Below are 15,218 nucleotides of genomic sequence, written 5' to 3' on the forward strand. Positions count from 1 at the left end.
TCCCCGTACATGTATGCTTGCTGTGCCATGCATGTCTGTTAGCAGGTACACATCCATGCATAACTCTTATCCGTATGAACAGTCCCTACAGTGCCCAGATGCTTTTGCTACCTGCCAGTCCCTGTGCCTGCATGGACCTGTGTGCATGTGCTTCATTTATGCACCTATTTCCTCATGCAGTAAATAGTCACAGGGTCACAGCTTCTCACTGGAGAAGGCCCAGCCCTGCCTGTCCTCCTAGTGCCCACGGTCCAGAGAGGAGGCAGACAAGGAACTAGGCAACCTCACTGTGGGGGTCAGCATTTGGGGGGAAAGCCTAAAGGGAGAAGGGGCTCCATACCCAGCTGTGGGATTTAGGAAAGTGTCCTGGTAAAAGGAAGCTTTAGGTCAATACCTGAAAGATAACTAGAGTTAGCCTGGTGAGGAATGGTGCTCTGGTCAGACGGAACAGCCTCTGTAAAAGCCCAGAGGCAAAGTGGGTTCAGAGAAATTAAAGGAATTCAACCTGGCTGGAGAACAGAGTGTATATATTTAGGGGCTGGGGGAGGAGATAAGGGGGAGGGGACTAGTAAGGGAGGGAACTACAGGAGAAGGCAGAAGCCAGTGCAAGCAGAGCTATGAAGGCTGTACAAGGTGTTTTGGACACACTTATGCCTACACTTAGGTAGGTCCATGGGCTTGTACAGGCAGATACTGCTCTACGCAGACCTGCCTCCCCCTGCCCTGTGGCGGGATGGGTGATGGGTTTGAATGCATTATCTCACCCACACTCCCACACATGCACACATATCCCTGATGAGCAAGTGGGCACCTGCAGACCAGCTCTGAGCAAAGCAGAAGTAAAACTTTTGTGTGCCACTGAGGGGGAAGCCATGTACCAGCCCACGGGGAATTTCCATGGCTGGATGGAGGCCCCTCTTTTTACTTGGAGATGGCTCCCTGGAAGAGGCAGGCTTCCTTCCCAGGATGGGGAAAAGGAGGAGAGGAGTGATGTTGGTCTGAGTTCCTGAGGAGGAGGGACAGAGCTCTCTAGCGAGCAGAGAAGGGCAGGAGGGTGACACGGGAGGAGGGAGTGAGTTCCCAGGGGACTTCATGGGTGGCCAGAGGGGCAGAACAGGGGAGGTGAGGGTCTGGCTAGGGTGGATGTGGAGGGAGTGGGAAGGAGTGGGTATGTGCAGCAAAGAGGCTGAGGCTTTGGGGGTAGAGGAGACTCAGGGCTTGGGGGGGGGGGCGCCCAGAGTTGGCCCTACTTGGTTACCCCAGTTCCCTGGCCCACACCTCGATGTACTTTACAACTACCATCACTATGGGAGAGGAAACCAGCTCCTTTCTGCAGTCTGGATGCCTCAGGCTGTGGGAGCTCAGTTATTGGGTCCATTGGCCTCTCAGTCAGGCTCTGTCCTAGCAGTGACAGCCCCAGTGAGGGTGTGGATTCAGAGGAGAGGTAAACCACAGCCCAGCTGTCAGGAGCTTGCATCCAATCTGGAGCTATGGCAGACAGGCCAGACTGACCCTGGCAAGGGCTGAAGGGATTTGGAGGCCAGTAGTGATCCAGGGGTAGTTAACTGAAGGCCATGGGGTATTTATGCAAGGGGCTGGAGGTGTGGCCCAGAGGGGAGAGGCTAAGGGTCTGACATCATAGGCCAAAGGGGGATGGGGCTGGTTCCATTCTGGTCAGGATGGGCAGAGAGAGATTTGTGGTGCCAGAGGTTGATTGAAGGGAGGGGAGCTGCCACATGCCCTGTTTGCTCATAAGCAGCTCTCGTCTCTGCTTCCAGCCCTACCCTTCAAGGTGGTGGTGATCTCGGCAATCCTGGCCTTGGTGGTCCTCACGATCATCTCCCTCATCATCCTCATCATGCTCTGGCAGAAGGTAAGCCCCACCCTTGCCTGATGGGTGCAGACTGGCACACCATTTTTTGCATGGACCCCCCTGCCATCCCCTGTTGCTGGAGGATCGGACCATGGTCGGAGCCCAGCATGGAGCTCAGGTGTGAAGTGATGCTGGGTGTTTGAGCTGCTTTCAACCCCAGCAGCCTGGGCAACATGGGCCTGGTCCAGGCCATCCAGGGTGCCCTGTCTCTGCTGTGCACCCCGCTTTCCATCCAGAGTCCTGCTCAGGCATCATCCCTGCCCATCGCAGCCACGGGGCATGGGACCTTCAGGGCGGACTGCACGGGCTCCAGCATTCTTCCAACTCTGACCCACAGAGACTCCCAGGATTCTACTGAAAGACATTCTAATCTTATTAATCTGTCATTTCAATGGACTGTTCTGAGATTTCACCATTCCGTGATTCCACCGTAGGATTGCAGCACCCCATGATTCTATCATTCTAAGATTCCAATCCTGTGACTCCAACATCCTATGATTTCAACACTCTTAAGGTTATATCTTTCTGAGATTCCCGCTGTGACTGATCCAGCATGGGGAGGGGCCATCCACATCCAGTAGAATGTCCCTGCCTTGTGTTACTTTCCAGGGCTGCCTGTTCCTCTCTTCCCATCCGAGGAGCAGCCGAGGTTCTGGGAGAAGCTGGTGAGGAGGTTCTGATGAGCCTGCCCCTCAGCTGTGAGCTGCTCCTCAGCTGTGAGCTGCTCCTTAGCCGTCAGCTGCTCCTCAGCCGTCAGCTGCCCCTCAGCCGTCAGCTGCCCCTCAGCCGTCAGCTGCTCCTCAGCTGTGAGCTGCTCCTCAGCCGTCAGCTGCCCCTCAGCCGTCAGCTTCTCCTCAGCCGTCAGCTGCTCCTCAGCCACCTTCCCCTGACATCTGTTCCCGTGGAGCCCATGAAGGCCTTGGCTCTATTGACAACTTGCTGTATGGCTTCAGATATGCCCCTAATCCTTTCTGGGCTTCAGGTTTTCCTGCCCCATCTGTTTCATAAGGAGCTGGACCTAGTGGTCCCCCTCTGATGATCCATCCCTCGTCTTGGTCCTGCAGAAGCCACGCTATGAGATCCGATGGAAAGTGATTGAATCTGTGAGCTCTGATGGCCATGAATACATCTACGTGGACCCTATGCAGCTGCCTTACGACTCCACCTGGGAGCTGCCGCGGGACCAGCTTGTGCTTGGTCAGCCCAGGGAGGCCTCAAGTGGCAGTCTGGGGACTTGAGGCGGGTGGGAACACTGATGTCTGAGCACGGCCTTGCCATGATTAGCTTTGAGACCTAGGGCTGACGTCTTGCCTTCTCTGGCCCTAGGGCCCTGCCCTCTGTACAGTGGCGGCAAGATGATCCCCCAGGGACCATCCAGCGTTGAGGTCCTGTGATCCAATGATGGTGTGAGATGGGACCCCTTCGTGGCGAGAGAGGAAGTATTGATCGAGGGCAGGCTGAGTGCCAGGCCTGTGCTTAGTCTAGCGGGAGAGGCTGAGAGGGCGTGGAGGAGCTGTGCTCCCCTCTGTGGGGAGAAGAAGGCTTCCAGGGACTAAAGAGGGTCCAGAAAGCAGGCAGGACTTAGGCGAGACCAGGAAGGTCTGCGAAGCACTGTGATTTTAGGAGTGTCCGTCGGAGAAACACCTTAAGTCCAGGGTGGCTTGAGGGATGTCTAGCTTGACCTCAGAGAGTGTAGGGGGGTGCAGCTTCCTAGTGCGCCAGGAGCTGAGAGATCATCTCTTCCCCAGGACGCACCCTGGGCTCTGGGGCCTTTGGGCAGGTGGTGGAGGCCACGGCTCACGGCCTGAGCCATTCTCAGGCTACCATGAAAGTGGCCGTCAAGATGCTGAAATGTGAGTCCTGGGAGCCCGCCCCTCCCTTACCTCTCCCCTGCCCCCTCCCCGCACATTCAGGCACTCCCAGAGTAGGCCTCACGCTGATTCTCCGGGCACAGGAAGTGCAGTCACACCAGAGCCAGCAGCACTCCTGACTCTGCTTTGGGAAAGAGGCTCCCTCACCCTGCCCCCTCCTCCGGCAGCCTCCTCCCCTCCTCCGGGATCTTCCTCCCATCCTCTTCTCCTGTGCACGGGTCCTCATCACCCACCTGGGTCTTACAGCACAGCCTGGGACAGAAGAGCCAGAATAGGCTCCAGTGGGGTGTCTGCAGGGCCTCAGTGACTGGACCAAGCCTGAGGGCCCCCTCTCTCCCTCAGCCACAGCCCGCAGCAGCGAGAAGCAAGCCCTCATGTCGGAGCTGAAGATCATGAGTCACCTCGGGCCCCACCTGAACGTGGTCAACCTGCTGGGGGCCTGCACTAAAGGAGGTACAACCCACCCCTAGAGGATTCTGGGGAAGTGCCAGCGGCCAAGGCCTGGCCCCTCCCCGCCCCCTCCTCAGTTTACGGACAGGACACTCCAGCTGGAGGGTCCGTGCCCACCCTGTCTAGTGCCCTCACTTCACAGAGCCAGATGGGTGTGGGATTTAGCAAGTCACCAAATCACATCACCTTCAAGACCAAAAGACTCTTTAGTTCACCAGTCCTAGCGGCTTCCAAATCAAGGGGTTCTCTGACATTTAAAAAATTTTCACGATACATTTTATTTTATTTTTACTTATTTATTTGTTTACAATACCTTTTAAAAACTATAAAATGTGACAGCTCATGTGACACTGAATTGAGTTATAGCCTCACCTCTGGAGCCCACCAACCAGCTTGCTCACTGTGAGCTGCTTTCACTCGGATCATAGAATAAGGTCCCTCCAGCCAAATGTGTTTATTTGAAGCTCTGATTACAAGTTAGGCCACAAAAAAAAATGTTTTCACTATTTGCAGCTGCTTATTGTGAGATCTGGGATTTTCCTCGGTATTGTGCAACAAAAACAGAATACAGAAGTACGCTGTGTACGTAGGCCAATTTATGTCTGCAATGATCACACATTTCAAAATTTTTGATTCCACCAGTATGTTTTAGCTGCCACTGATTGACTTTAAGTCAATGTATCGTGTTTGAATTTAAACAGTAACCTGGTAAACAGTTACCTTTGTTTATTTTGTATCCTGGGCTCCAGAATCAGCTTTATCAATAACAGCTAACCCTGTGCTTGCTACTTGCCAGGCACTGAGCTGAGCTGACAAAGGCATTGTCTCATGAATACTCAATGCAGCCCTTTGGGGTGGGTATTACTAGCCCCATTTAATAGATGGGGAAAGTAAAGCTCAGGGAAACTAAGTGCCTTGCTCACGGTCAGGAAAGTCCAGGTGTGCCTGGCACCTAAGCCTCTTTGCTGACCCACGTGCAACCCCTCCTTAGCCTCATGGCCCTGATGGGAAGTCCCCCCCCCCGGGGACTGTCCCTGAGCCTGTCCCTCCGCAGGGCCCATCTTCATCATCACCGAGTACTGCCGCTACGGCGACCTGGTGGACTACCTGCACCGCAACAAGCACACCTTTCTGCAGCGCTGCTCCAACAAGCGCCGCCCGCCCAGCGCTGAGCTCTACAGCAACGCCCTGCCCGTCGGGCTCCCGCTGCCTAGGTACTGGAGGGAGGGCGGGACCTGAATCTGTGGGGAGCCCTGAGGAGCACCTGCTCACTCCTTCCTTGTCCAGGACAGAAAGCTGAGGTGAGGGCGGGCAGAGCCACTCCTGGAACCAGGTTTCACTTGTTTCACCAGCCAGCCCAAGACCTGGCCCCTGGCCACCCCAGAGGTGGGCAAAACAATAACGGTGGTGATGATGGTGGCATCGGCTACCACCTACTGACTGTCCGTGGTGTGCCAGGCCCTGCGCTGAGCACTCTGGAGGCTCAGAGGGGGTGACCCCCTTGACCCCTCACCCTACCCCATCTCATCTTCTCCCGTCATCGACAGGGGGCACCTGGGGCCCTCCCGTCCCAGGCTGACCCCTCTGTAGTGCTCCACACTCTACTCCTCCCTCGCCACACCTCCCCCCTCCTCCCCACACCAGTCTCTCCAGTGCCTCCAGGGCAGCTCATCCCCTTTCTTCTTCTTCTTTTCCAAAAATAACATTTCTTTGTTCTTTTGCTAATTACAAAAGCTATAATGTTTATTGCAGAGGCAAGAGTAAGTTCAGAATAGCATTAAAAGACATTAAAACTCATCCATGTCCTCCCCAACATTTTGATTGATTTCCTTCCAGTCTTTTCTCTAACCCTAGAGACACATGTGTACATAGTCCTGCAGCTCTCGGGGGAGCTGCTGCTGCAGGCAGAGGCATTAAGGCGATTCACTGCCCACTTGCAGGGCATCGTGGCTGGACGGTGCTGTAGCGGCCACAGGAAGGCACTTGGGTACAGGCCCTTCCTGTGACCCTGGTCCTGGGGTGCTGGAATCACCCCTGGACGTAAGTTCTCTGAGGACACACCTTGGGTCCTAGGTCATCTTGGCAGACCCAGCGTCCAGCTCAGGGTGGGTCTGAGGTTGGCTGGAAGGGCTCACTACATGGTCATTCATATTGTGACAGACTGTGTGGGCATGCGAGAGTGAGGGAGAGAAGAAATGCATGAGTGACGGGGCCTTGCAGGAAGGGGAAGAGAGGGAAGAGGCTGTGCTTCTCCTTTTGTAACGCTCCTCTGCCCCCAGCCATGTGTCCCTGCCTGGGGAGAGCGATGGTGGCTACATGGACATGAGCAAAGACGAGTCGGTGGACTACGTGCCCATGCTGGACATGAAAGGGGACGTCAAATACGCAGACATCGAGTCCTCCAACTACATGGCTCCTTACGATAACTACGTCCCCTCCGGTGGGTGCGCACAGGGTCCTCACACCTATGTAGTCATGCATTCTTTTTTTTTTTATTTTTAAATTTTTTAAAATTTTTGGCTGCATTGGGTCTTCGTTGCTGCGTGCAGGCTTTCTCTAGTTGCGTCGAGCAGGGGCTACTCTTCGTTGCGGTGCGCGGGCTGCTTCTCATTGCAGTGGCTTGTCTTGTTGCGGAGCACGGGCTCTAGGCGCGCGGGCTTCAGTAGCTGTGGCTCTCGGGCTCTAGAGTGCAGGCTCACGAGTTGTGGCGCACCGGCTTAGTTGCTCTGCGGCATGTGGGATCTTCCCGGACCAGGGATCGAACCCGTGTCCCCTGCATTGGCAGGCAGATTCTTAACCAGTGCGCCACCAGGGAAGTCCCATGTAGTCATACATTCTTTTCGAAACCTTTCCTCTGCCCAGCCTGGCAACAACCCTGCTAGGAAGGTGACCTTGTGCCCATTTCATAGATGCAGAAACTGAGGCTAGCCACCTGCCCAAAGCTGCTGTGTGGTGGAACCCCAATATGAACCCCCTGTTTCTGGGTCCAGAGATGTGTACACAGCCCACAGGGAGGGGAGGAGCTAGGGTGGGCGCAGGGGTGCCTGACCTGCTGGGGCCTCGGGGAAGAGTGGTCTGCAGGTGCCAGGCTGATCTAGAGTCCCTAAAGAGCAGGCAGGCCAGGCTGAGCAAAGGTGGCCCAGAGCTAAAGCCAAAAGTTTTTCTGGCCAATGAGGGCTCTGATAAAGAAGGAGAATTTAAGTTAGATATTTGGAAATTGTTTTCCTTTTGCGGGAGACTTAGAGGATCAGGAATCTTCTCTCTGGGACATTCAGCCTCCACGAGCCAAAGGCCAGGGGTTCTCTAGCCCCAGGGAGACACAAGACAGTGGGTGTCCTTCTGCTCTTCCCTAGCTCCTGAGAGGACCTGCCGGGTGACTTTAATCAACGAGTCCCCAGTGCTTAGCTACACGGATCTTGTGGGCTTCAGCTACCAGGTGGCCAATGGCATGGAGTTCCTGGCCTCCAAGAATGTATGTGTGGTCACAGTGAGCACAGTGGGGTCCTGGGGAGGTGGGTCACCCAGCCAGCCAGGGTGCTCCCAGTACATGGCCCCGTACGGCGTCCCTCTGGTGGGTGAGGACGGCAAATGCCCTCACACCTGGTGGCCCGTCACACCTGAGCAGCGATGCATATTTCCCAAAGCCCCTGACGCGGAGAGTCTTTCCCCACAATTGCCCCCCACGGTCTCAGCTCCCGTCTCCTCCCTCCCCAGTGCGTCCACCGAGATCTGGCAGCCAGGAATGTGCTCATCTGTGAGGGCAAACTGGTCAAGATCTGCGACTTTGGCCTGGCTCGTGACATCATGCGAGATTCGAACTACATCTCCAAAGGCAGTGTGAGTGCCTTCCACCGTCCTCATGGTTCGCGTGGCTGTGGCTCATGGGAGATCAGGACAGGGTTCTCGTGGCCTGCCCTGCCCAGCGGCGATGGGCTCTGCCTGCCTAGCCCTGTGTGCAGGGACGGGAAGGGCAGCCACTAGCAGTGCATGGGATGGGGGTGAGATGCCGAGGCCCGTGGGGTAGGCCGGGGGCTCAGATTTGCTGGTCATGGCAGGGGCCAAGGGACCAGCTGTAAAGGGTCCTGGGGAGGTTGAAGGAGCAACAGGCCAAATGTGCTGTCCCAGCAGCGATGGTGAACAGAGGAAGAAGCCCAGGTGACAGGCTAAGACAGATGAGTAGATGGCAGGCAGTATTTGGTTCAAAGGTGACCATCCTGCCTCCCACTCATGTCCCCACTTCCCGCATAGGGACACTGGGCCCCAGAGATCTAAGGCAGCTAGGACGAGAGCTGGGTGACACCTTGGCACGTCTCTTCCTCCCCCCAGCAGGGGCCTCTCCTGGGGTCAAGAAGGGGAGCCCGTTCCATGAGAAGCCTCAGACCCTGGGGCTCTCCCTCCTGGACAGGGGTTACCATGTCCCCAGCTTGTGAGGAAAGAAACTCAGCCTCCTGATCCTCTGACCAGCACTGGGATGGGCGTGGGAGCCGTGCACCAGCAGAGATGGGCCCTCAGGGACCGGGAAGTGAGAACGAGCTGGGGGTGGGAAGTGCCAGGCTTCCTCCCGGCTCCCAGGTGCAGAGTGGGGCCCGGCCCCTCGCGCTCAGCAGCCTCCGCCCTCCCGCAGACCTTCCTGCCTCTGAAGTGGATGGCCCCCGAGAGCATCTTCAACAGCCTCTACACCACCCTGAGCGACGTGTGGTCCTTTGGGATCCTGCTCTGGGAGATCTTCACCCTGGGTACACTTCCTTCTTCCTCCAGTCCGCAGCCTCACGGCACAGCATCCGCCCTGACCGCTCACACCTCCATCCCGGTGGGGCTGTGGGACGGGCTCTGGGACAGGGCTCAGAAGCTCTGCTTCTTTCTTGTTACTGTGTGACCTTGGCAAGTCTCTTGCCCTCTCTGGATCCCTTTACCTCCCCATCTCAGTAGAGACGAATTTGGACAGTGACATCAAAAAGCCTGCTTGGCTCCAGTGTTCTCTGGTTCTCTGGTTCTGGGGAGGGATGCAGTCTCTGTCCAGAGCCTATGAGGGAGCCCACATGTCCCAGTGCCAAGGCCACTGCACCCTCACCGACGCTGGGGTTGGTGTGCCTCTCCCTGTCCCATGGAAGAAGATTCTTGCCACTGTTCTGACACCCCTGAGCCTGTGTTTCTTGTCTCTGCTCCCTAACAGGTGGCACCCCGTACCCAGAGCTGCCCATGAACGAGCAGTTCTACAATGCCATCAAGAGGGGCTACCGCATGGCTCAGCCTGCCCACGCCTCTGACGAGATGTGAGTGGAGCACTTGGGAAGATACTTTGGGTGCAAACAGTAGATATCCAACTTTACCAGCTTAAGGCAAAAACAGATTTATTAGTTCAGAGATGTAGAAAAATGTAGGTATAGCTGGATCCTGTTGTTCATAAGACATCATCCACACTCTCTCGTTCTACCCCGGGGCTCTGCTCTCCTCCGCGTCAGCCTCACTTTCAGGTTGGCACCGTCCAGATGGCTACGTCCTAGCTGCTTTCACCATAGTTCCAGTGAAAGGTCCAGAGGTGACTGTCAAGGGCTCGGCTGGGGTCACCTGCCCATCCAGAAAACCAGCCACTGAGCTAAGGGGATAAAAATGCCTAGTGGTCATGCCTGTGTCATGTGCTCACCAAGGTGTGATCAATCCCATGGAACCACTGAACTGAGGGTGGTGGGAGGGCTTCCCAAGGGAACATGCAGGTGCAGTAATGGAAAAACCCCTCCCCTCCTAACTCTTCATTACTCCCCTTGTTCTGGGAGGTGGCAGACCCTGAGCCAGAGACCCTGACCCCTCTGCCCCTCTCCCCAGCTATGAGATCATGCAGAAGTGCTGGGAAGAGAAGTTTGAGATTCGGCCCCCCTTCTCCCAGCTGGTGCTGCTTCTCGAGAGACTGCTGGGCGAGGGTTACAAAAAGGTATGTTGAGGCAGGGTTGGGGTGGGGAACGGAGAGTTCTGGTCCAGAAGTAGACACAAGGTACAAGGCTTTGTGTGACATGCTGGTATTTGGGGGACCATCCTTTCCCCTCTCTGGGCCTCAGTTTCTCTGGGTACTAATAGGGGATGGGCTGGAGCTGTGAGTGTAGTTTATTTTAGCAGCATAGAGTTTTTAAAAGTGAAATCCTATGTGGAAGCTGATTGATTTAAAGTGGGGACAGGAAGCCTCCAGCCCCCTTCATCCTGCATCCTTCCTCATGCCTTTGCACCCAGACCAAGTCCTGGGCCTCCGTCACAAGTTTGAACAACCCCAGGCGAGATGACTGCTGAGGGCCTGACCACTTGGACCCTGTGGCGGGCTCATGCAAGGCTTATGGAGCCAGCAGGGCCTTAAAACCCTCCCTGCCCAACTACCAAGCTACAGTGAGGGGGATGCACGTGTCCTTTGGCCCAGACTCAGTCCATTCCTAAGCCCACTCCCAACCACATCTGTTTACAGCTCCAGGACCAGTGAGCTGGAATGGAGTGGTCTCCCTTCAGTAGCGAGGGAAACCGTGGCCCCAGCGAGGGAGGCCATGGCAGGCAGAGAGCCCGTGCCTGTCTGCCCTGAAGTGGGGGAAGAGTTAGGGTTGCGGGTGCTAGTCCGATCCCTGTCCCCTCCCTGGGTGACCCTGAGCTCATCTTGTCTGGTGAGAGGCCAGGTAGGAGAGCAGCTCAGCTGTGTGGCTTTGGGCAGTTCTTCCTCTCTGAGCACCAGGTGCCTTATTTACATGAGGCGGGAGGGGCTGGGTCAGAATCTACCCGTTGGATGATCCCTAAAGGCATTTCTGGTCTGACCCTGCCTGTGTCTCGGGTTCTTCCTGCCCTGCTGAGCAGAAGTACCAGCAGGTGGATGAGGAGTTTCTGAGGAGCGACCACCCAGCCGTCCTTCGGTCCCAAGCCCGCTTGCCCGGCTTCAATGGCCTCCGATCCCCCCTGGACACCAGCTCCGTCCTCTACACTGCTGTGCAGCCCAACGAGGGTGACAACGACTATATCATCCCCCTGCCTGACCCCAAACCCGAGGTTGCTGATGAGGGACCACTGGAGGGTTCCCCCAGCCTTGCCAGGTAGCCATTCTGACCTGCAGCCCAAAGCAGTAGTGTGCATAGTGTGTGTGTGTCTTTGTGTGTGTGTCTGTCTGTGCCTTCATGCCATCAGGCTTGCCTTAGAAGTAAGTTACCTGGGATGAGTACTTATTCCTGCCAGTGAATAGAAGAGAGAATTGAACTCATTTGACCTGTGATGACCTCGAGTGGAAATGGCAGGCTGGTAAGAGAAAGTGGCCTGAGACATATTTGTAAGGTAGCTCTTTTCTTTAAAGGAGCCTCCACAGGCCATCTACTCTGTCCCCTCTCTTAGGCCCTGTCCTAGCCCTAAGGAGGAAAAGAGGAAAATCTAATTCGCATCCCCAGCACCCCATGTATTACTCTGTGGTCATCGCCAGCCCTGTGGTCTGTCCTTTAGCACCATGCCCTGAGGACCCCAGGGAGCCTGGCACAGGGAGGCAGAGGTACCTACAGAAGTTCAGGCCAGAATTCAGACTGGGGAGGAGATTCGTGCTTTTCTTTTGCCTCGGGATGTGACGTTACAGTATGGGGAGGGCTTTGGAGGAAGACCACCTGTCGCCTGGACTAGATGTTCCCCGTGTGGCCAGACCCACACCCAAAACAAGATCCACGCTATGGTGAAATGGCAGGGACCCCAAACTGGGTGCCAGCTCCATCTCTGCCGCTAGCTGCCGTGAGACCCGGCCGCACATCTTCTCTGCGAGCCTGTCTTTCCACGTGCACTTCCTAGTGCACACATAGGACTTGGCAGGCCCTCCCCACCCTGTTTGAGAAGCTAATATTCCAAGGCTCCAAGTAGCCAATGTACAGAGGAGTTGAGCTCAGAGTTCAAACAGCTTGGGGTGTGAATGTTGGTGCTGCTCTGTGCCCTCAGACAAGCTGCTTCCCCTCTCTGAACCTCAGTTCCCTTAACTGTAAAATGAAAACAGTAAGAGTACTTCTATTTGGAGGTTGTTGTGGGGATTAAATGAGATCATTATACATTCAGGCATGCAGGAGAGAGACACTGACAGGTGAGCAATCAACTCGATCTGCTCTGAAGCCCCAACTCCTATACTTACCCGCTGTGTGATGCAGGGCCATGATGTAACCTCTCTGAGCTGCACTTTCCTCACAGCGCCTGCCTTGCATAGTCTTTACAAGGATTCAGTGAGTTAAAATGTGTAAGGTGCATGCTGCAAGGGTGGATAGATAGAAAGCTCTACGTTAATGCTGTTAATATTTCACTGTGGTTCCCTCCCAGCCTCTCACTCACTTGCCTTCCGCCTCTAGCTCCGCCCTGAATGAAGTCAACACCTCCTCTACCATCTCCTGTGACAGCCCCCTGGAACCCCAAGAGGAACCAGAGCCAGAGCCCCAGCCTGAGTCCCAGGTGGAGCCAGAGCCCAAGCGGCCGCCGGATTCCAGCTGCCCTGGGCCTCGGGCCGAGGCGGAGGACAGCTTCCTGTAGGGGCTGGCCCCCACCCTGCCCTACCCGCAGCTCCCCCTCTACCTCCCAGCACCCTGCGCCTCCTGGCCTGGCCCAGCCTCCCAACAGCCAGGCTGTTCCCATCAGCTGTCCCCTCTGGAAAGCTTTTGCCCCTGGCACATCACACCCCAACCCCTGGGGCTGGCTTAGGAGGTAAGAGAACTGTAGGGACCATGACCGGTCCTCTGCCTCTGGAGAGCGCATGTGACTCTGAGCCAGGCTTCTCCCAGGGGACTCAGTTTCCCCATCTGTAAGATGGGGAAGGTGGGCTTGGCAACCCACAATCTGGGATTCTCACCCTGGCTGACAGATGTGGAGGCTGGAATCCCTGAGGAGATGCTCAAGGTTCATGAGGTGGTAGGTTAACTTTTTTTCTGTTCAGCCAGCTGCCCCCCAAGGAGCTGCAGCTCTCTCCTTGCACTTTTTCCTGCCCAAGAGCTGAAGAAGGGACCCTAGCATCTCTGGCTCCTGGCTGAGCTAGGGCCTGGCCTTGGACAGTGTTGCCTCATCCAGGAGCCACCTCCCCTCAATGCCAGTCTTTGCTTTCCCAGGCCCAAGCTGGTCTGGGGCCTTCCAAGCTTAATTAATGCTGGGGGCTGAGCCAAGGACAGGACACCCTGGCCTGTAGCCCCTGCCCCAGGCACTCGGGGTACACCTCCCCATAACATGCCTGTGTCCGTGTCTTCCTGGCCCCATGGATCCAGGGGTCTTTTTCCTCATCACTGCCAGTCTTACTCCACTCACCAGAGTCTCCAGGGCCAGATGGGCCCCACGTCTGTGACGAGTGTGTTGACGTGCCTGCAAGAGGTGTCCACACGTGTGGACCAATGTGGCATTGGACCCGCTAAGAGACCTTGGAGGAATCCCTCGCCCTCTGTTTTCCCTGTTGAAAAATGAGCAGGTTGGACTCATTGACTTCTGGTGCCCTGCCAGCACTAACCTTCTACAATATTCCAGGGGTTGCACACTTGCCCAGATGAAGCAAAGATAAACCCTCCAAACCTCTATCCCGGGTTAGTTGGGGTCTGGGGAGGTTCCAGACTACACATCACACTCCGGGCATTCAGGAACTGTGCCCCTTCCCCAGGCCCCTGGCAAGTCCCCAAAGGCCAGCTGCCCAGGCCTTGACTCTGAGTGACAGCCAGTGTCCTGGAAAGCCCCCAGAAGCTGCCCCAGGGACATGGGGAGACCGTGGGACCCCTTTCAGCACCCACATGACCTCTGGAGCTATTCTGGGCAAAGGAGGCCGAGACGGCAAGTCAGACCACCTGACACGGCCCACCACTCCAGAGCCTGCTGTCCAGGTCTGTGGCGCAGGCCTAGAGGACAGCGAAAGGACAAGAAACCTTGGATGGGGGACCTGAGGAAGGGGCGCAAGAGGTGGGTACTTTGGGGGGTGTCTTCCCACCTGCCAGCTGCCCCACCCTGAGGCAGGAACCGTGGAACACGGCTTTGTCTGCCCAGGGACGCTCACCTCACTGTGTCTGCCAGCCCAGTGGGCACTGGAGGGGCCTGGGGCGTGAGGGCTGTGGCCAAGACTGCTGGCAGGGGAAGGGCTGGACGGAGGGTGAGGGAAGGTCAGCGCCTCTGGGCACCAGCCCCCTGTGTTGGTTGGCACCTCCCCGCCCCAGGACCCACGAAGCCTGGTCAAGGAGAGGGCGTGGGTTCTCACTACGGTACCAAAGATGTAATCACCTAGGTTTACAAGTATTTTTAGGACTCACATTAACTCACATTTATACAACAGAAGTGCTATTTTGTATGCCATCAACTTTTCTTCTCTGTGTACTTTGTTTTTTTTTAAGAGAAAGATTTTAATATTAAACCTGGTGCTTCTCACCCACAGACCTTGTGGTGTCTCGCAGGTTTGGATCCCCGGGCCCGGGAGGTGGCAAGAGTGGGGTAGGGCAGCCGGGCTCGCCCAGATGTAGGATCCCTGCGCAGGGCCCTTCAGCTCAAGTCTTGCTTCCATCTGTGAGACGGGGGTCTTCACACTCCCCCCAGCTCCTCGCTGGTAGCCGGGTGACCTGGACCTCAGGCTTTGGTTTTCCAAGTTGTGAAAGGAGAATGCTCTTCCGGCTCTGCAGTGCCTGGTTCTGGGTTGGGAGCCTGCGCTCCCCTGCCAGCCCCACTCCGCCCCACCATGTGCTTTGGCTTTGGCCGTTAAGCCAGGCCACCCCCCTCCCTCCCTCCGCTCTGCCCATGGGCCCAGATTGAGGCTGGTGTGGCCCATGAGAGGCATCCGCTAAAGCCCAGATCCCAGGCCCCGGTGAGTAGTGGTCGTGTCTCAGGTAGGAGCAGGGCAGATGGACAGAGCGCCCAAGGGGTCCAGAGAGCCGGAAGAATGGGGAGAGAGGGTGAAGGAGAGGGAGGAAGAGGAAGGGAGGAAGACGCGGGGTGAGAGCCACCAGGACAAGGCCAGGGGAGGGAAAGGCGCCCCGGCTGGGTCTCTGAGAGCAAAGTCTAGCCAGGCTGGGAGAGGGGTGCGGACCGGCCCC

The 15,218-nt window shown here is 56.4% G+C and overlaps 1 protein-coding gene across 5 annotated transcripts in view; it reads left to right on the plus strand.

The window, feature by feature from the left end:
• The window catches only part of PDGFRB (platelet derived growth factor receptor beta), a gene marked incomplete at its 5' end in the record, with an annotated part of 38,930 nt that extends 24,365 nt beyond the window's left edge, over positions 1 to 14,565 (plus strand). For all 5 annotated transcript variants that reach the window (XM_082454083.1, XM_082454082.1, XM_082454081.1 and 2 more), the window contains 13 exons: positions 1,779 to 1,873; positions 2,938 to 3,070; positions 3,622 to 3,726; positions 4,087 to 4,197; positions 5,249 to 5,408; positions 6,474 to 6,634; positions 7,548 to 7,666; positions 7,909 to 8,031; positions 8,819 to 8,930; positions 9,368 to 9,467; positions 10,018 to 10,123; positions 11,020 to 11,252; positions 12,525 to 14,565. In XM_082454083.1, the coding sequence (XP_082310209.1) occupies positions 1,779 to 1,873; positions 2,938 to 3,070; positions 3,622 to 3,726; positions 4,087 to 4,197; positions 5,249 to 5,408; positions 6,474 to 6,634; positions 7,548 to 7,666; positions 7,909 to 8,031; positions 8,819 to 8,930; positions 9,368 to 9,467; positions 10,018 to 10,123; positions 11,020 to 11,252; positions 12,525 to 12,702 (1,736 nt within the window). In that variant the 3' untranslated portion in view covers positions 12,703 to 14,565. The remainder of the gene's footprint in view (positions 1 to 1,778; positions 1,874 to 2,937; positions 3,071 to 3,621; positions 3,727 to 4,086; positions 4,198 to 5,248; positions 5,409 to 6,473; positions 6,635 to 7,547; positions 7,667 to 7,908; positions 8,032 to 8,818; positions 8,931 to 9,367; positions 9,468 to 10,017; positions 10,124 to 11,019; positions 11,253 to 12,524) is intronic.
• Between the last annotated feature and the right edge of the window lie 653 nt (positions 14,566 to 15,218).

Source organism: Balaenoptera physalus (genome assembly GCF_965194825.1).
Source record: "Balaenoptera physalus genome assembly, chromosome: 3".
Lineage (NCBI taxonomy): Eukaryota > Metazoa > Chordata > Mammalia > Artiodactyla > Balaenopteridae > Balaenoptera > Balaenoptera physalus.